This window comes from Rhinopithecus roxellana, chromosome 4 (assembly GCF_007565055.1).
Source record: "Rhinopithecus roxellana isolate Shanxi Qingling chromosome 4, ASM756505v1, whole genome shotgun sequence".
In the NCBI taxonomy this organism is placed as follows: domain Eukaryota; kingdom Metazoa; phylum Chordata; class Mammalia; order Primates; family Cercopithecidae; genus Rhinopithecus; species Rhinopithecus roxellana.
This window is the reverse complement of record NC_044552.1, coordinates 94184060-94206673: the sequence shown is the minus strand read 5'-3', so window position 1 is coordinate 94206673 and position 22614 is coordinate 94184060. Positions and strand designations below refer to the sequence as shown.

Below are 22614 nucleotides of genomic sequence, written 5' to 3'. Positions count from 1 at the left end.
TTCCAATTCAAAATATCAACAGATTTAACTGATTTATAACCATCCTCTTTTCAGACTGGGAACTTCTCAGTTAATGCAAAAGTTTGTAGGGAAAGTATCAAAAATAACCTTACCAACAACATATAAAACAGTCTAAATGTTAGTCGTCTAAAAATAACTACTGTAAGTTTTAAGACCCATAGCAACTTGATTCTAAAGTTCAAATCAAAGTTCAATCAAATCAAATGATTTAATATAACAATTTGCATGATCTCTTTAAAAAAATAACTCAAATGTAACTGTAGTAGTCAGCTTCTATTGCTATTTATGTTTATAATACCTCAAGCTTTACTCCAAACCAGTTTGCTAGTCACATCCTTGTTCTAAACGGCGATGTCGATTTTCCTTAAGCATTACTTATTTTTTTACTGCATACTCCAAGAATTTGGATTAGTATAATTTCCAGACTCCTTCGAAAACTCCTTCATCAATCTGTCTAAACCTATATCTTCATTTCTAATTACCACAAGTGTACTGCATCTCTGTTATAGAAAAGTGAGTCCATTTGATTGGTCTTCATACACCTCTAAACCTTAACCTCTCAACTTTCCAGTGTGCTTCCTTAGAGAATGGCTCATCAGCTCTGAACCAAGGTATCCTCCAGATTTCTAGTACAATCCTGGATATCATGCTACATTTCATACTGGCTCTACATCTATCTAAATTTCACTCATATTTCAATAGGTTGAACTATAAGTGCTCTTGGCCTACAAAAAGGCCATTTTATCAAACTCAACCTAATAAAAGCAACTTTTTTTTTGCACTTTTGCTATATTGTTGAATAAATGGTCTCTTGGTGTGAGATATGTACCCTCACATGGACTACCATCAGTTTCTCTTCTCAACGGATAACAGTATGCTTTATGTTCTAGCATATCCTCATGGCAGCAGGGGATACACATTTAATAAATATACTTTTAAAAGGAATTTCCAAGGATATTCTTATAGTGATTACATGCTAAAATATCACTATGAAACATTTAATAATAGTGATCATAAAATCTAGATTGTCGCATGAAACTAAAACTTAGTTACACCGATCAACAGTAGATAATTTAAATGAATTTTCTTAGAACACTAAAAGAAAAATATAAGCTTCAAAGACAAAACAAAGCACAACCAAACTTCCTTCCCTCCTCTTCACAGATGATTCTTTTACTCATGTGATGCTCCCACTCCAGCTGTGCAAGTGTGGAAACATTATCTTTATTAAGGAAGAAATATCATTAGTAAGCTTCTATTTTGTGTCCATAGAATTTATATTATAAAAAGAGAAAGACATTATTCAAAATGAAAGCCAAAATGATAAAATTAGTAGAGCCACTAATTTATGGTAATTAGTGTGGTAGTAATTGTGGAAAACTGTATTTTTATAATTATTTAAATGTGTGTTCTTAATGAGCCTTTACCTACATGTTCCAGTAATAGTGGCTATTAATGTATTCAATCCTTTTTGTTTAAATGAATGTAACACCTACATCTTGATTTGACATGTCCCAATAAGGTCTTTCTCCATAAGACATAACTTCCCACATGACTATTCCATAGCTCCATACATCACTGGCTGATGTGAATTTCCGGTACTGGATGGCTTCGGGTGCTGTCCACCTTACTGGAATTTTTCCACCCTATTATAAAAAGAAATGAACATTTAAAATATGTATAATAACTTATCTATTATTTATGGCAATACCATAAATACATATGTGCATTTTTGGTTGGTAGTTCAGCAGCATCAGGTCTACCCATCTTGAATCTCTATGTGTATTTAAAGTTCTTAATCTGATTTTTAGAATCCCATTACAAGTTTCATCATTTCAAGTTTACATGGCAACTCAACTGATGGAGCTTTGTGTGGTGTTAGGGCAAGAGTATATTGAACAAACAATGACAGGCTGGGCGCTGTGGCTCACACCTGTAATCTCAGCACTTTGGGAGACTGAAGTGGGTGGATCACCTGAGGCCAGGAGTTCGAGATGAGCCTGGCAAACATGGTGAAACCCCGTCTCTACTAAAAATACGAGAAAATTATCCATGTGTGGTGGTGGGCGCCTGTTATCCTAGCTACTCAGAAGGCTGAGGCAGGAGCATTGGTTGAATCCGAGAGGTGGAGGCTGCAGTGGGCCAAGACTGCGTCATTGCACTCCAGCCCGGACAACAACAACAGTCACAACAAAGACAAACTAGGCAAAGTTACTATGAAAATGAAATAAAATATGGATAATTTAAATAAACTCTCACATATTTTATTTTTTTCTAATCTTACAAAAGTTATAAGGATTAGCATAGTTAATATTCTTTTAAATTTTTATTTAAAATGTGATTATAGTTTTCTATAAATGAGTGCTAGTAACTAGATGTTTTTCTATATAACTATATTTTATGACTCTCTCAATATAAGGCAGTCATGTTATCAACACTTTCCTTCTTAGCTTATATATATACTGTACAAACAATGATTCTTCCAGAAAAACAAAAAACAAAAAAAAAAGCAACCTCAAAATGCTTAGCTCAATTTGCTTCATTTTTCCTGTTTAGTTTTACATTATTAGGTCCTGCTTTCATGGTAGAAAAATCTTAAGAATATGAAAAAGTGCAGTAAATGACTTTTTCTTACAGTAGTTGTATAGACAGCTTCTGGATCATCCTCTATAACTCGGGACAGGCCAAAATCTGACACTTTACAAACAAGATTGCTGTTGACAAGAATATTGCGAGCTGCAAGGTCCCTGTGAACATATCCCATATCAGCCAAATATCTCATTCCAGCAGCAATTCCTCTCAGCATTCCTACTAACTGAATGACTGTAAATTGCCCATCATGTTTCTGCAGGAAGACAAAAATAAAAGCCCAGTTAATTGCATACTTTAAAAGGGACAAAAATCACCATGAAAAATATCTGCATGCTAGTAATTTGCTATTCTATAACAGGAATTGTTAATTAATTTTTTATATAATATGGATACCTGTGAAAAAAAATAACATGCTAATTTAGCTGATAGCCAAATAATTTTGGTAATCATTTAGTTATTTATATTAATTTGATATTTTAATACGAACTAACAGTTTGAGATTGCACAAGTCTAAAAGTATATGCTAATTTTTAAGTTTGGAAATAGAATATCTAAAAAATTACCCCAATTAGCTAAGTGTTTTCCCCACATGCCAAAAAGTCTAAATAATATAAAAGTAAATAAAGAAGTTAATATACATATAATAAGGTTTATTTTCCTCTAAATGGTAAAAATGAGAAAGGGGAAATATTTGAGTCAAAATGAAGAGAAACTAAAATGTAGAAAGTGATTGTAGTGACTAAGTTTTTTTTCATTTAACTTTTTCTTAGTTATGCTACTGATGGGAGCGTTACTTGTAACCAGGATTCTCTAGGACAGATGTACTAGCAACTGTTTGCAACCAGGCCGGCCACTTCTAACCCATTTTAACCAAAAAATTACTCCAGCTGAATATAAATATTCTGGATGAAGTATGCTAGTCTGAGTAGATGAATTTTCTAATTGATTCTTATATCATGATGATGCAGCAATAAAAGTTTCTCTAAATCCTATGACTGTTTATACGTCTGAGTTAAATATGATTCTAGATCATATTAAATAACTTTACATGTTCTCTTTTTCTTTAGATTATTTTTTTCTTTGCCATTTGGAAAAATGTTCACATGTTAATATTCTTAGTTAAAAAGCCTCTGAGAGTAAAAATATCTATGTTTATATATTTTGGATTTATATGTCATTTACAAATAAATCACACATCATTAATTTGAAAAATAATGTCAATAATCATATATTTTATGCTTGGTGTTCACCTAACAATAAAATAGAAATGGTTCTACAGAGCAGAGTTGTGATCAAAGTATCAACACAGAATGGTTATCTCACCTTTTAGTCTTTTCCATATTATCTCTATATTTCATTTACAATTGTACATGCTGTTTTATAACATGAATTCAAATTACAGGGCTTCAGGCATCCTCCATATCTCAGGTAATAATATTAACGGAAATAACTTTGTGACCACATTGTATCACTTAAATGCTCAAAATATTCTAGTTTAATCTAGTCTTGAACTCTGATTATTAATCTGATTTTCAAAGACAATTTTCTAACTTCTTACTATTTTACAAGGTTCTCATTTTACATCACAAAAAAAGTTCATAAAATTATATTGGTAGCAAGCATAGTATATTTAGAATAAGTGGATCGCTTTGGTACTTACCCTGAGAAATGCATCGAGGGCTCCATTTTCCATGAACTCTATTACAATCATGACTGGTTTCCCTAAAATTAAAAAAAAAAAAAGTTTCAGAAGTTGCAACCTGAACTGCAGGGTTATTTCCTTTCTCATCCCCCAATAAAACACATGGTGTTCTTTTGAAAGAGTGAGTGTGTGAAGTATGAGTATTTCTTTTAGTGTTGCTGCTAAGCTCAAAAAGTCATTATATGTCTGCTTGGAACATGGTCATGATTCATAAAATTAAAACATATAAATAAAAGTCATTGTGTTCTTCTGACTCCTGCTTTGTGAGTAAAACTCAGAGAAAATTATACTTTATGTAAAATGTAAAGACTATATTGTATAATTATTATGTCCCTTGAAGAGAAATAAAAATATTTATCAGTCATTCCATCTATCAGTTATTCTTCAACTCTAATCTTGCATTCATTTTTTTCTGCTTTTTTTTCCCCTTGAGGTGATAACATAAAGGAAGAATTTTTTGATTAGTTACATACCAAGAAAACTCATTCATTTAGACTATGCAACATATTTCATAATTTCTTTTATTACGTACATAATAATACTAATTTCTGACACTCGGTTTGTTTGATAAAATAAAGATATAACCAATATCTACCTCTTGTAACAACCCCTTCCAAATGGACAACATTTGGGTGGTCAAACTGCCCCATGATGCTTGCTTCACATAAAAAGTCTCTCCTTTGTTTTTCTGTGTAACCAACTTTCAGGGTTTTTATGGCTACTGCAACGTCTCTTTTCCCTGGAAGTTTCAAACGGCCACTGCAGACTTCACCAAATTCTCCTGAAGTAACAGAACAAGCAGGCATATTTTATTTTCTAAATATTGTGCTTTTCTTTTAAGAGTAAATGCATTTAATTATTTTTCTTTAACTTATAGTAAATTATTTTAAAGCATTTTAAAATAGTTTCAAAAATACTTGGTAAAGCCCTGTAAGTTACATAGAATACATTCCCATATAAAGGGGAGGCTATTTTCTAGACACAAAAGTTGTTTATGAAAATAATGGCATAAATGAAATTAAAACTTGAAGATACAGTTCAGAGCTCCTTCATAAAAGTTATGCTTTCCTAAACTGTCTGTTAAACAGGCTACTATTTTTCAATTGAATTAACCAACACTCAGAGTCAACATTCAGATTTGAATTATGCTATTATACATTTAAAATTATTTTTTATATATTGTATTAGTATATAACCTAGACTACCTACTAAAGCATGAGGACACAGTAAATTCTAAACATTGCAATTCCTTTTGAGAAGAAAATATTTATTAAACTTTTAAAATCTGGAATTTATATGCACTATGTCTACTGGATTTAAAGGAATTAGAGTCAGAAATGTACATTATAAAAATACATACAAATAGAAAATATTCCCTTTAATTCATACACATTAATTTTCTACATGAATTTAAATTACAATGGCTAATATCTACAAATACAAGAAAAAAGATAAAAATGAAAGTTTTGTAAGAAGACAGTAAATCAAGTAAAAGGAAATGTGCAGCAAAATTCTGGAAATTTCTGACCTTTTAAAAATACAAATTCATTTCTTAAATGACAGGCCAGAGCTATTATAAAGTAGCTTGTAATAGAAGAATATCTTAAAAATCCAACAGAAAACAAAAATATATGGATTCTTCGTGCCACATGCTAGTTTTTCACATTTTTTCGTAAGATTTCATAAACAAGTACAGCCTCACTGCTTCCAACAGTTCAGGTGAATGCAAAAGTTCTATACTTGAGGAATAATTATTTGCCTGTCATTATGATGTATGACTTTCAATCTTGGCTAAATGGAACAGCTGAACAAGGAAGCTACAATAGCCTTACCTGCACCAATCACACGCTCAATTTTAATACAGGAGGCATCTAGCTCCTTGGCGAATTGATGGACAGCTCTATTTGGGTCCTCATAGGTTTCAGGGTCAATGTAGGTTTTGGTGCCTGGAAATTTAACTGTAATGATGTAAGAAAGCATGACTGTGATGAAGCAAAGCCCTTATTGTGCAGTCAGCCCAGGAATTTCATTATGCAGAGTGCTCCTTGGAACAGTGAACTTGCTTCCACATCACCTGATTCACAGCAGTTTTAACAGACTACTTCAGTCTGCTGGCGTATAGGTATTATCTGCAAGCTTCTATAGGTAACATAGGATCCAGCTCATAGGTTGCTAACTGAATTGCTTTTCCAGTAAATCAACAAAAGACATTCACCAAAATTTCTGACATGCCTATCAGACTGGAGGTTTAATTAAATTCACTGCTATCATGGCATAGTTCAAGCCATATTGAGGTTTGTAATGGACTTGGAAACACATTTGTAAAACTACCAGTCAGTCAATCAATCAAATTAATACACTGGGAAAAGAAGACATTTCATTTACAGGTAGCCTACTACACTGACAGCAATATTAAAAACATTTAGACATCTTACTTATTCTTTTGATTTATTTTTTTAAAGACCAACCACCGTTGACATATACATAAAATTAATACAAGATGTGAGGGACTTCTATCACAGAATCAAAGAGATATCTTCTAAAGACAGTTTCATCTTCACCTTCAAGGGCAATAGAGGCCAGATATACAAAGTGCAGAGTAAAGTAGAAAATTTACAATATTCCTGGGATCTGTTAACCAAGTATGACAGCGATTTGAAAGAGGAATGATTTATATGAACTTTCAATTATAAGGCTCTGGAAGATCTTAACTGCTGAGGAGGTAGCCAATATGCCTCACAAAAGGTAGTCAAAATGCAAACAACATAGAATAATCTTAAAAGTTAAAATCTTCTTAAAATGCACCCAGAAGCATGCAGGTAACAGATAATACTATGTCAACTTTAAATAAAATTCAATTACAATAATGTATTCCAAATCTATTTGGTAAAAGACAAAGATAAGATAGATAGGCATATATTTGGTTATATTAATGCAATAAAAATTACACTATATCCTCAAAAAAACTTTATTGTTTTAACAAAGCCACTGAACAATCTTTTCATCAAATCTTACTATTCGGAGAACAATATATTTCTTTATATATTACACTGCAGCCTAACTGTGCTTATGTCATCACATTAAAATTATATTTTAAAAATAAACACATAACAAAAAGAAGCAAAATGTATAAAGGAAAATGGGATTTAAAAATCTTGATTTATTCTGCTGTAGTTGATTGTTTATCCAAAATTGATTGTCTTAAACAATTATTGTTGCAGTTTATAAAACTGACAGATGCTCATTTGTTACTAAAGCTGAACATGAAAAAAAAAAAAAACAACACGAGAAGAAAAGAGAGAGGGGATAGAAGGAGAAAAGAGAGAAGAAGGAGTATAGGGAAAGGGGGAAGAGAAAAAGAGAGAAGGGAAGAAAACAATAGGTTAACCTCCTAGATTGGCAGGCAGATGGAGAATGAGCCATCTTCTCCCTTTTTATTCTCTCTTTCTTTCATTGTTTTAAAATTTTGTTTTGATAAGGGAGCTAGATTGGAGGTAACCTTCCGCATCTCAAACTGACGGTTCTTTATTCAAGCTGTCATAAAACATTTTGACAGGCCAGAGCTATTTTGGCATAAAAACATGAAATACTGCCCAGCTTGGATTTGAAGACATTGTTAGAAGAAATGGTAGGAGGAAACAAATGTAAATTGGAATTGCTTCACTAAATTCCTCCATTGTGTTTATATATTTAAATGTAGCACTTGGGGGCATGGAGAGTTGAGGGTGCCTGATACAAGTGACTGGACATTCTATTAAATTCAGTGCTCTAAAAGCTAGTTAAATGGTTGCTTTCAAGTTTCTGTAAAAATTCAGTCTGGTGTTTTAGTAACTGGGAAAATTGTCCATGAACTAAATAGAGGAATAAAAAGACACCAACTTGTAAACAACTGGTTACCACAGTATTATACTTGGTATATTAAGTAATCATAATTTCAAATAAAATACCTGGTTTTAATCAAACAACAAGAAAACATATCCTTGGAAAAAGGGTGATTCAAAATATTAAGAATTCACCAGGATAGGATATGGTAAGTGCACTTTTTTTCATTCTTCATTTAATAAATGAATGTTTTAAAATAAGGAAAATATTGACATTATTTCTGAATATTCTGGTTTATCCCAACTCGAGTATGAACTTTTGTATTTTAAAATATTATTTCGATTTCTCATGAAAGTTAAACATCTTAAAACCACGATTGCTAGTTTTCTCTAAAGGTTAAAACTTTATATACAGCAAGCTTATCTTGTATATATTAGCAAGTAAAGCATGCAATTATATATTTTCTAATTACAAACTGGATGTGAAATGTGAAAAAAGTGAATGGCATAAACATATTAAAACTGACTTATGACAATTAAGCATAAGGCTATACAACAAATTTTGGATAAGTCATGTTTCAACTGACCTTCTGCATTAACCTGCAAGTTAAAAGCAAATAAACTGGTGTATGTGATCGTTTGGGGATATTTCAAATATGCTCAACAAATAAAAGAAAAGTGACATACTGATTATGGTAATATTAAATAATTGTGCCATTAAATTATTCACATATGGGCAGGACCAGGGATTCCCAGAACTACAGTCTTATGTTGCTCTTCTATATACATTCTACACTAGAAATAAAATTTAGAAATTCAGGTTTTGATCTGCTCCTTCCTGTCTGGGGAAGTGTTAAAAACATTCTCCCATGTCATTAAATAGAAACAAAAAAAAGGTAACCTCCACTTTTTTCTCTATTTCCTCTAGCTATAAACTACCTATGGTGCTCTCTTCACTGAGGCTTGTCACAGGAAAATTAATGCCAGATTAGCAAAAGGAAGTTCTGACATTGGGGGCATATCAAATAATCCCAAGTGGGGTACAGAAACACACACATTCAGTCATAATCAGGGGTATATTTAAGTTTTTTGAGGCTTAACCCATATACAATTTGGGATACTGTCTTTAGGGGAAAGAATACATGATTATATACACAAATTTGCTACAGCACTCCCACGGCCTAAGAAAGGCCTGTGAAAGTAAGAGGCCTTGAATATTAAACTTTATAATAAAGCCACTCCTGGGCATACCTTTAACTTCCATTTGTAGTAAACCGTACTACCCCACATGCCCTTCCTACTATCAGTGGTTGAGATTCAAGGTAATTTCTTATTCAATTTGGATTTGTGTTACGTAAAACCACTTCTATTTTGAAAACTAAAGGTAACTGTTGGTTCAAAAATGCAAACACATTGAGAAAATTTAGGAATGATAGGAGCATTTACAATTTGTGTATTTAAACCACACATTGTCATTTGAGCTTTTTCTTTCTTTTCTTTTCTTTTTTTTTTACAAAAAAAGAATCACAAAGAAAATCTAAAATGTATTAGAAATTTCTTGATGGAGGCTTTGCTATTCTTATGACTTTAGGATGGGTATAGGACAGCATCTTCACAGATACTGACGTAAGAATCTAATAAATAACACAAAAGATACAATTCTTATGTCAAGGGAAATTTATCTACACATGAGAACATTTGCCAAAGATTATAGGTAATACAAAATAATAATAAAATTGGTTTTTAATATTCTCAAGGATTAAAAATGGGGAAAATGGGTTTGGGTAAGAACATCATTAATTATCAGAAATGAAGTAATTTGATGGTTAAGTTTTGATTTTGCCTACATAAAGTAATAACATTTACTCTCAGTGCTCGCATTTTCACATGCCATTCTCATTGCAACAAGAATAAGATTAATGCAGATAGGCATCTATTTTATTTGGGTCACTAAGCTTTCTTCTAAATATGATTCTAAAATGAACTTTTAAGAATAAGCTAACTCAAATCCATAGGAAAACATCAGAGGCATGAATCTTATTATTATACAATTTATGTTCTGTGAAATATCTATCAGTGATAGGTAATTTATAGTAGCTGAAGAGAAAGAGGCTTAAAAAAGGGCCTATCCTTGTAACCTGAAATGACATTCCATAGCTAGCGAATGGGCACATGCAACCTTTAATGTATTATTATTAGGATGGTAAGAAACACTTGGGCAAAGTTTGCAAAAGGAAACATTGTGATGTAAAAGCAGCTGAATATCCTGCAGTTGTATGACATTTCTGAATATATTTTATTTTTTCAAATTCATATCACATGATTTTAATTCTAAACATCTTATTCAAATGCTTTAAAGCAACATTTTGAGCTCATGGTATAATTTCAAGCATGATGCATGAGGACTTTGTTAATGCCAATGCTAATAACCAGATTTTTCTATTAATAGGGGTACATCATAGTAAAGAAAAGCCAAACACTTACAATGAAAGTAAAGCTCTTCATCCCCTTCTTGGTCAGCTTTGCTATAACCACAGTGCCTGGAAGAAAGCAAATTTGTGACAATCTTAGTGATTTTACTTTTTATATTTAAATTTCATTACAATGCACCTTAGTTACTCAACAACCTACTAGAGTTAAATTTACTGTTCATAGTTATGAATCCATTTAGTAATAATATAGCAATTCACGAGATTAAGATGCACAGAAAACAAACTTTTTGTGTGAGAAAGTGTAAAAGGAACATTTAAAAAAATACATTTAGATTGAATATACAAAATTCAATATGATTTGAATCCACAAGGTTCAATTCACAAAAATATTTATGAGTCACAAATATTCACAAGTGAATGTTTACTTGTATTTCTTTCTGGAAGAAAACACATTTTAAATGGTTTCCACAAACATTTAATAACTAAAAGAGTAAATACTTCCCCAGGTATATTCTGTATTTATTATGAAAACTTAACTCTGAAAATAAGAAATAAAAATTCGCACAATAAAACTATAATACACTCATTCCCCCTAAACTAAAGGCAGTGATCAAACTCATATTCCATTTTGATCCCGAAGGAATGACATGTTATTGATCTTTATTGTTTTGTATCAAAGAATGTTTGCATTTACTATTTAAAATTCGACTACGCTAAGTAATAGGCTGACATAATTCTTAAAAAGCAATATGTTTTAATGTTAGAGATTAGAACAACTGGGAGATTAGAACTACCTTCTCCCAATGATGAAGCCAAAGACCATGAACACCAAAATGATGGTCCCAGCCACAGCAACCACAGCAATGATAATGACAGGATTCTGTTCACTGGAGACAGCTGTAGCTGTAAACAGAGGAAATAGGCTCAGAAATACTTGACACCATGCAAGAACTTGAAAGGTTAAATAAAATTAGAGATATCTTTTCTATGTAATTCACTCTAATTTTAAATAACTGCATTATTTTGTAACAAAGTAAATTTAAATAAATGTTTATTTCTGCCTTTCAAAGAACTGGTAAGGACAATACTTTCACATATTTTCCATTTATCAGCTATAAAAGAATGTATAAATGCTCACTGAATGACTATATTCCTGCTTAGTTGTAGAAAGCTTAGTTATACATCAAGAGATAGACACATCTGATCTGCTAGTGCTATTAAATCCCTATTGTTCCTCAGCAAGGCGTTTGATTTTGATCCCTTTGTGTCTTTTTTTCTGGTATGTGAAATCAGAACCAAAATACATACCTCATGTATTTTTTAAAGTGCTTTAATACACATTAAATGCTTTATCTCTCATATCATCAATTAAAATAGAAAGCATAGTGTAATCATAGTTAAACATTATGAAATTATAGTCCACTATAATTCAGGAAAAAGATGAGCCGTATTATCTGTGTTAATTTTCATGAAGTATGTAGTAAACACGTTTCATATTTAAGATTACAAAAATAGTTAGCCTATTTTAGAAAGAGAAAACTTTCTGCAAGTACTTTTTAACAAAACACTATCATTACCTAACTGCAGACACCTCTTGTACAATAATAAATACTTCTTCTATGCTCATTAAGGCAAACTCAGCTGAACCTTTCTGACAGTCTCTTTGGGAACAAATACGTGTTTGCATGTCTTTTAAAACACTCTCTGATATAGAATTTTTGCACTTATCACTTCCATTTTTCCAAGCTAGTGAAATTTTATTTATATGGTGACTCACATTTGTCATATTTTCCCAGTTTTGTATTTTCAGTAGCAATACAGACTTTATAAAATCATTTAAGACATATGAAACAATGAAAATGAATATTTCAATAAATGATCCAGTTGCAAATATCATAAAATACATAATGTCAAACTCATATAATTTACTAATTCTGAAACAATCAACAGCTGCAATCTTTAATTTAAGGCAGGATGGAAACTACCTTTCCTTCTTGTTGATGGCAAGGGACTAGATCTCTAGAGTAGTAATTCATATGAAGGCAAAACACATCTTGCCACAATAGGAAGTATAAAGTTTTTTTTAGATTGGCCTTTCTCTAGTTTATTTGTCTGTCTCCTTTTGACAAATTATCTCTTAATTTCGTATACCTATGCTAACAAGAGATAGATAGCTCCTGTGTTGAAAAACAGTAAAAACAGCTCTGGTCTAATAGATACTTTCTGAACAAAGAAGATTATACACATTCTCTAATTTATCACCTGCTGAATTGCTCCCTGAGGGAACTTAAAAAGGTTAAAAAAAAAAAAAAAAAAAAAAAAGGAAAACAACTTTCAAACACTAATTTCTGAATTACAGCCTATTATCACACAACAGAGAAAAGATGACTTCAAGTACTTTAAAAATTTGTTTATTTTCTGTTTTTAGTCTTTTTTCTATACATTTTAAGAAAGTAAAAGAATGGAGTAGTTCCAGTCATGAGGAAGGAAAAATTATGTACATATGTTATGAAATTCTTTCCATTCAATGTGTCCCATGGGCCTAATTCTCTGCTTGTCTTAGGCTCAGTTTTTCCCTTAGCTTCAGAAACAGAACTCTAATGAGAAAAGTGAACTCAGGTGAATGATGAATCAGAATTTGTGCATATTTATTTACACATTTTTGTATATTGTCAGGGTCATACTTTAATCTTTCCACAGTTGACATTAAGGTTAATATTTTCATCTATTTCACGGGCAATACATATTAAAAATAATTTGCAAAGGCTATAAATAGAATATCATGGTTTAAAAACTCAAAAAAGTAGATAGGATACTGCAGAGAAGGGGATTTTAGGATGTATGTGCAATGGAAGAGACTGTCAAACTTCTCTTTACAAAACAGTGCTCAAGTGACTTCTTTTAGACTGCATCTTATCTTCTGACCTGCTTTCTGGCACAGGGAGTCACTGCTCCCTGACATGGTGATATCACTGGACCATGCATTCCATCAGCGCTTAATTGTGTGGCCAGAATCTCTGTACCTGCCCCTCTCTTTCACTGAAGTTTCAATAAAGATCATGAACTGCGTGTTTCTGTGTTTCCTTCATTCTTAGCATAGTAACTTACGCTGACTCACTGGTTCACAAAGAGTAATCTGGAAAACCCTGAGAGTCCTCAATAACTTTTCATAGAGTCTGTAAGTTTAAAATAGTTTTCATATAATATGAAGATGTTATTTGCCTTTTTTACTCTCATTTGCTTACAAATGCAGTTAAGATTTTCAGAAGGTGTATGACAAGATAATACCATGACTCTGATGGCTAATAAAATGTGTTAGTGTGTTCTTGTGTTTTTAAAGTTTCCATTTTAATTTCTAATTTGGTGAATATTAATTGATATAACCAATATAAAGCATTTTTTGATACCCTCAACATTTTTTAATAGTAAAAGGGCTCCTGGGATGGAAAATTTTGAGAAAGGCTGTGTTTAATAAGAGCTGACATTGGAGACTTTACATGAGAGGGACTCTCCTTGACACTTTGTATATATTAACTTAATCCTCAGAATATTTTGTGAATTGAGGACTACTATACTAGAAATTAAGGTACAGAGACCTAGCTCATCCAAACTCCTATAACCGGACATGGCAGAGCAGAGAGATTTGAAACTAGGCAGCTCTCTGCTGGCACTGAGTGATATTAGTAATTCATTCTATGCTGATCAGTGTGAAGTATTCATTTATTGCTAATTTACTGAGTGCCTTCTGTGCCTGACACCATAGTAGGCACTGGCAAGACAACAGTAAGGAAAAGAGATACGGATTCTTCTCTCATCAAGTTTACATTCCACTGGGAGAGAATATATTGATAGTAAAAATCACCAAATTCTACTGCAAAAATCCATTCTTAACATGCATTTCATGTGATCTTTCAGATTCCACTACTTTATAATCTCTGAATCTTGGTTACTTCTTTTTTTAAATAATAAAAATAATATCTATGAATCTCAGCACTCATTAAACGATAGTTTGGTTTAATATTCTCAATTTACAAAGTCAGGAAAAGGCATAAATTCATCTTGAATCTTTTGAAATCTAAAAGTGTTTTTAAATAATAAGGAATGATTAGGTAAATGTGAGATACCTGACATTTTAAGTTTAAACTATTTATTAAAAGATGAAAGAAACCACAATTTGAAGTATTTTTTTATATTTGAATTTACAGGCTGATATTATGATATAGATCTGAGTTGAAAACTACTAGAGCACATTTTAACACTAACCACTCAAATATTTAAATATTGAAATCTTAACTTAAAATGCTTTAATGTTTTGGGGGACACTAAACTTTGATATGCTGATTCTTGATCTTATATAATCTATTTAAAAATAATAATCATAAAAATGGCGTTAAGTTCACCAAATCAAATTATGTAGCAAATGTTTAAACTGATGCCTTTACGTTTACCATTCTATGTGAATGATTTATATGTCAAAATGATTTCAACATACATTTTTATTATTTGTGCCTACGAGAGTTACAGATTTATTTTAAAATGTAACAAAATATGTGGAAGAATAATACTGTTACCAAACTTAACAAACATTAGTTAATGCAAAGGATATTTATCAATTTACTCTACCTTTTAAATATCTATACAATTCTTTCTTTAAAGCCAACATAATTCTTTAATCAAACTTATATTAATTTAATTTGTTTAAAATATTTTAATTGAGAAAAGTCATATAACATTTTCCAACTCAATTTTGATTAGAATTTTGGAGGAATGCTGGATTGGCAAGGAGAGGAGATAACAGCTGGGAAACCCATGTGCCTGAGCAGTAACATCAGGAGGAATCAAAACCCTAAAATATAGAAACACAAACTGAGACATCGGCTCTGTTGAGGAGCAACAGCAGTGGTATTCAGGGTGTTCTGAACTTGCACTCTGACAGCAAATGGGGACATATATCCCAAGATACATCTGCTTACTTCTTATACACTATATATATAGATGCAATTTTACTATAATCTTGTTGCATTATAAAACATGAACAAAATGATAAAGGGGCTTCAAAGATATTAGCTATATTCTGTTTTTAAGATGAGTGGTTATAGGGATATTCATTTAATTATCTCCCTTATATTTCATATATACTTTAAATATATTCTTTAGTATGCATGAAATATCCCATAACATAAATGAAAAATGTCAAAAATAAAAATAAATACAAGTTCTAAGACCTTCCTGAACTCTCATTTTTTAAATCATTGCTAAAGGGTAAGTCACTTAAATGAATACAGGTCCTTAGATACCATCTTTCTCTTGTTCACCTCACTACACATTCTGGCTTCATTTGTGGGTTTCTGTGAAGTAGCCGCTTTGATGGACACACTTAGAATAAGACTGTTTTGAGGTCGTCAAAAACATCTTGTGTCAATACACAAATTGAATCAGTCCTGCTTCTGTTTCTAATTTCACCTTTTTCAAAAAATAAATCCAGTATGCGTTAAAGAAACTTATTTAAATCACAAGGTTTTAAAATTGCTAAACAAAACAGCAAATGTTAAATTATGAACTTTTACAAAGTACATATATATATGTACACATATATGATGATGCAAATGATCACCCCAATATTGAAAAAAATATTAATATATGCTGGAGTTATTGAGAGTAAGAATCCAAACCAAAGGCATAATTACCTTCAAACATTTTACCTGTAGCTTCCTCTAGTGTAGCAACATCAAGTCTGGGACTGTAGTTTCCATAACCAGCAGCAGTAAAAGCCCGAATCTGGAAAACATACACTGTTCCTGGTTTCAGATTATTAATGGAGGCTGAAGTAGACTTGGTTTTTACTGTTGAGTAGGTCCGTTCCCTTTGATCCTAGAAACAATATTTAGAGGAAATATTTAATTGTGATTGCAACCAGACAATTTGACAGTCAACTGTTTCAATTTAATTCAATTTGCTCCATTGTTTTTATAGAGGCTACATGGTACTTTGTGGAATATTATAACATTAAGTCACTTCTAAAGTAATATAAAATGAAAATGTGAAACACATGCCTTTGTTATATATATATATTTAGGGAGAAATAATTTAGTTAAAACATTTATGATATTTTTAACTTTCGCATAGGTAATACATGACAAGAACTACTTAGCCATAATATAATAAAATATCCTACTGGTCAAAGAGTGGGTACACCTGTATAATCTACAGTTTAGCAGAAGTCATCAAATCATGATGTAGTTCTCTTAAGTTGTTTTGAAAGTTATTCAGCAAGAAAAAAAGCTAGATGCTAAAAATCCAGAAAGTTATTAAATCAAGAAATTTAGTTAACACTACCACTATATTGACATACCAATTTTTTAAAAACAACCCTGAATTTCTCACAGAATAAACCACTTCTGCAAAACAGTATTTAATGAAATATTTTTAAAGTAAAATTATAAATATTAAAATTTAAATATATATGATTTATGGCTTGAGAATATTTTAAACATGATTTATTTCTTTTTTCATATTTCAGATATAAAAACTGATGTAGAGTTTACTAAAATAATAGTTATATGTTTATTAACAATTTTTATCCTATCATCAAACACATTTTATGTGCATATATAATAAGATTAAGAAGGAAATAAATGTAAAAACTCAAGCATATAAAAACTCCATCAAAACAATATTTAAATAAATAAAAATTTAAATCTTCCTTGATATGATTCTCAAAAGCTACTTATGAATAAAAGCTGTAAAAGTTATACTTCAAAATATACAATTTTAGAGAGTACTTACTTGGTCTATAATAAATTTATGTGTTCAACTTTATCTGGCAATGAAATTCTTCATTGAAATCTTAAAATGTCTATCTAGTTGTTCGATTTGCCTTCACAGTGAGATTTGCAAAAGTGTAAATAAATATATACTTAAGGCTGATTTACTCAAACTGATCCGTGATTGTCCTCATTACAATCATTTATAAAAATGATAGTTTGTATTGCATATATTTATTGCCAACGAAAGACCTAGGCATAACTCAGGTGACACAAACATCACGCATGTGTACATATACATTACAATATAATACAATACAATGCTATTATTGTCTTTTAGTTGCCTAATATGCAAATTTAGTGAATGTAGATACTTTTTCTGTAAGGCCAAAAAACATGATTTGAACAGATTTATTCTAGAGAAAACATTTGCAAAATATTTCAGATTTATATTGTGAGAAACTTTACTCTTACCACCTATTTGTTTCATTGCTTTTGAAATTTTATGCAATTTCAGCAGGGACTATAACTGTTAGCTCTCATGGGAAACCAGATATACCAAAACCAGCGTTAAAAACAATTATCCCCTCTAAAACACATTTGGTGGGACGAGAAATGAAGCATATAAAATGCAACCTTAGCAATGAAGTCATGAATTCATAATGTAAGTAACAAGCAAAAATATTTTAAACTTAATCTGAACATTAAAACAAAATCATATTTTAGACTAATTTTTTTTTTCAAAAAAACAAAGTTATCTATTGCCAATGTACTATATACATTTCAATTTATTTAGTCATATCAACTCATCCCTAAAGTTTTCTCAAAGCTTTAAGCTCCCAATTTTCTAATTGTATTGTCTAAACAGCTAAAATGATTATGTGTATTATAGCACTTCAGGTAACTCAGGTAAGCTAAAAATAGTAACACTTATTATGATTACTGTTTGTAATAGCAATGGTTTCCACGTTTCAAACCTTGCACCAAGTCTTTCTGTGAGGTGGAGTTTTAAATCATAATCTCTGAACATGGTTCATATAAACATTTTTCTCTCTCTTTCCAAATGAAACAGAAATAAATACACTCATATACTCAGATATATCACTAGTTACTAAAATTTAATCATTATAGGGAGATTAAAAAGGCAGCACTTGGGTTTTAGCCATACTATTTTTTCCTGGAAGGAGAGGTGTAAATAAGTACCATACATGATTATTAAAACATATATAAAATAAACTTCAGGAGGAATTTAAAGGAGTGAAATAGCATCATCTGATTTGTAAGTCTGAAGAACTACATCTTTATTATACAAAATATTATTTCAAATTACTAAACTATTTGAGGTCATTATCATCACTGAAACCACATAAATTAAACAAATCATTAAGGTCCCAAACAGACATACTAAAGAAAATATTTTTCAAAATGCATTGGGCTGTGTGGTTTCTGTGACACAAAAATATCCTACATCTAATTATTATGATATCAAAAATTGAATATATAAATAAATACATATGCTACAAATGGGACACTTTCACTTGTGTAACACAGAAACTTAATACACAGAAATCACAGTTAGAGTAATGAGCCAGAGATTCACAGAGATGGTTATTATAAATGGCTAAAATTAAGTATGAAGTTTGAAGTAGCTCCAAATGGTTGGCATAATGACCAACTTTAGTCTACAATACAGTAGGATGACATGAGACACACAGCACATTGTACATTTCAGTTGCTCTTAGCACTTACTTTCTCGTAATACTTGATTTCATATTCTGTGATGACTCCATTGGGATGCTCTGGTTCCTGCCAGGAAAGCTCGACACTCCGCTGCAGCACTCTCTCCTTCATTACTCCGCTCACTTGCGAGGGAGCTGTTTGGACAAGATGTGTCAATAAACAATGAGAAAATTCACTGGATGCCTCAAATCAAATGTCACAACTGATCAGTCCCATGCTGTGCCAGTTTCATTAAGGTAAAAGAAAGCACCTTTTCATAGCTCACAATTCAGAAGCTAATGAATATTCAAACAGGACCTTATTACTGTTCATAAACCTTAATAGAAATTTAAATTAAAGTGCAAACAGCAGAAGATAGCATTGTTCAAGTTAGTGAAAAATGGAAATGATGGGGCTGAGAATGACAATTAAGCAAATGAATGCTAATTAAGGCTAGAAAATATGATTTCAGATTAATCTCCAGTGATAAACTAAGTCCAAATATTTATTTCACATGCAACAGCAATACACTTTTAAAAGAAAAAATAATTTAATATTATGCAAGAAAAAGTGTATGAAATGGCTACTTTGATCTTCAGTGAAAGGGATCATATTTTTAAAAATGTTCTCATGTTTCACTTGGTGTGTGTATACTCCCAAAGAATTCTAAACAACTTTGGAAAACATCTTTAGACTTTATTAGGTCAAGATGCAAGAAAATGCAAAGGCTGCCTGCTACTTAAAATAGGTGCATGAACCCACATACATACACATGGACTCTTGCATGTGTAATTTATACCTACGTAACCTAGGTTTCAAGCTTTCAAAGGAGCAATTCAAAGCTACAATCTTGCTTTCTCTTTCTATTCAGATAATAATATGCTTAGAGTTCTTTCATTCTAATTAGTGACATATACTCTTTTTGGTAGCTAAGTCTGTGGAATGTAGCAAACTAATTTGCTCTGTCTAATTTGCTCAGTGATGATTAACTAGTTGTCTACTCTGTCTAAATGAGTAGCTGCTCTGGCTTGGCTGAATTTCAGTGGGGTCATTATGTTTCATGTATCATGCTCTATCTCATTCTGTAAAATATTTTCAGGCTGTTAATTTAATTTTCAGATGTCTGAAATTGTTAATAATCCTGCTGACAGAAAAGCAATTATATGGACCAAGCCGTTTAAGCAACCTTCCGATGTTTATCCCTTTGGCTTTATTTTGTTTCTTCTACTTAATATTTTCTTGTATCCATGTCTATAAAACACATTTTTCACTTCTTTCCGGCTTGGCAATTTTGAAGGAAGGGCATGGAAGATGCATGACTCTCATTTCCTCCCAGATTACTAACAAAAGCGTAACGAGGGCAGTTTAAGTGGGACAACTTTCCCTTGAAGGCGATGTAGCTGAAGTACTCAACAAACTGTGTTTACAGTCTAAATGCATTTCTGATATGTTTTCAATGAAGCTAATTTCTAATAAGAAATCTTATTTTTGTCACAACTTTTGAAACCTGAACATATGCAGTAAACAAGAACTTATCTCTAAAGTGACACGTCTCTGTACCCAGAACATGCTTAGCATAACTCAGCAGACTGCAACATTCAAGAGGCTGCTTCCTTAGGCCATGGCCTTAGGAATCCAACTCCAACTAATTGTGACATGAGATTCTACTTGACAAATAATCTCTAATAGTATAACTTACTTTAAAAAATCATTCCAAAAATTTACATTTTAACTAGTAAAAACAATAGACAGCAGCACAGGTGAGTATACTGCAATCGTTAACACACTGAGTTACCCAGGAGTGCTGCTGGTTTCTGATCAGGGTTTACAATTTATGTGTGCCATTTGAAAATAAGTTAGTTAGAAATAGGTTAGAGAGATCGTATGTGTAAATCTCTAGGTTTTTTTCAAATAACACTTATAGCCTACTGTGATTTCCAGTATAAGTCAAACACTAAGACATTTTGCTTAGTTTCTATCCCTAACTATCACTTTGCTTGGTATGATAAAAGAGGCAGGAGACTCCGAATTCTTCAAGTTACGGAAAAGATTTGGGTTATAAATCTACCCTAAGTTTCTGCTACATTGAAACAAGATCTATATATAAAATGAGATGATTTTTGCAAGTTATACACTAAAATTACATTCATTATTTCACCCTGGAAAATAATTTTTACCTATAAAATCACAGCAATTGGAGACTGAAAAAGAAAAGCTGCTACAAATACTTGAAATATATAATATTTTGAAACTCATAGCACAGTGCTGACAGTGAAGTATGCCTCAACGTATTTTCCCTTTTGCACAGGAGCCATATCTGTAAGTGAATATACTCCTGAATTCTTCTATATTTCTTTCTTTTTTTCTTCTATCCCTTGCTGATACTATATCAAGTCACACATTTTAAGAGGGTCAGAAACGGAAGCACTAGCACATGGCCCTTGAGAATGGATAAACTGCATGACAGGAAAAATCTCTCTCTGTCTTATGTCCTTCAAATACAACATTTGGTACAGAAAACATGATTATATGTTCCCCGAGCTTCAATACCTTAGGTATAAAGGGTACACAACTCACAGGATATACAGCTTATAAACAAAAACATCTCTAGCCTAGTTAGATTCTGACAAGGTAATTATTTTCAGATAGAGTTATATGTTAAAGTAAAATTAAAGTGGCACAAGGTATGTTAATCTTAAAACAATGATTTCTATGGATAATATATTTGATTTACTAAATTAATGATATTGTAACAATCTCACTAAGAATGTACTCACTCTTACATCAAAATATTCAATTAACTACCATCTAAAGTTCATTTCTTAAAAGAAAATAATATACAAATGAACTATACAAATGACAATATACAGATGAATATATAAATTAATTACATGCTTTAAGAACCAATTCGGTGTTATAACATTTAAATTATAATTTTTATACTTATCAAAATGAAATTAGATATGTTGTAATTGGAATTATGTGAAGATAGTAAATAGTAATCAACAAAAATAATGAAGTTCCTGAATTGAAAGACGTAGATAAATACTGTATATAAAACAGCTTTTTGACATACATTTTTAGTAGGATTTCTAACAAAAAATTAACATATTCATTTTTACTAGAGTTTCTAGAAATATTCAACTATAAAAATTAAATTCAACTGAAAGATGGAACTTCCTTTGCCCTTAAAGATCTTCAAGTCTTATCAGGGATACAAGATATTACAAATAAATAAAATATAAAATAGACTAAGCCATGAAGCAAATTATTAATTGTATTTGGAATTTTCACAGATGACAATGACAGAAGACCTTAGGAAATTCAAAATTTGTTTCCAGAGTTCAAAGTGGTAAATCTCAACAGCATAAAAACAAAATTGATAAATTTGATGAAAGAGTAAAGCAAAAGTCTAATGACAGGCAGAAAAGTAAATTTGTGGAATGGGTTTGTTAGTATAAGGCTTTAAAATTGAAAAATAATCAGTAACAAGAATGGCGGGTTTATGTACAGACCTGAACCAATCAGCATTTTACAGATTTTGAGTATCAAGCACTCATACG

General features: G+C 31.4%; 1 protein-coding gene across 5 annotated transcripts in view; it reads right to left on the bottom strand.

The window, feature by feature from the left end:
• EPHA7 (EPH receptor A7) overlaps positions 1 to 22614 on the bottom strand; it is a 178691-nt gene that overhangs the window by 13357 nt on the left and 142720 nt on the right. Inside the window, exons 6-14 of one of the 5 annotated variants that reach the window (XM_010358024.2) lie at positions 19082 to 19206; positions 16271 to 16439; positions 11363 to 11471; positions 10621 to 10676; positions 6148 to 6273; positions 4911 to 5096; positions 4274 to 4335; positions 2657 to 2866; positions 1518 to 1667 (exon numbers count right to left, since the gene is read on the bottom strand). In XM_010358024.2, coding sequence (XP_010356326.1) covers positions 1518 to 1667; positions 2657 to 2866; positions 4274 to 4335; positions 4911 to 5096; positions 6148 to 6273; positions 10621 to 10676; positions 11363 to 11471; positions 16271 to 16439; positions 19082 to 19206 — 1193 coding nt within the window. Of the gene's footprint in view, positions 1 to 1517; positions 1668 to 2604; positions 2867 to 4273; positions 4336 to 4910; positions 5097 to 6147; positions 6274 to 7537; positions 7573 to 10620; positions 10677 to 11362; positions 11472 to 16255; positions 16440 to 19081; positions 19207 to 22614 lie in introns of those variants that run through there. The other 4 variants (XM_010358022.2, XM_010358021.2, XM_010358023.2 and 1 more) reach the window with 4 other exon arrangements.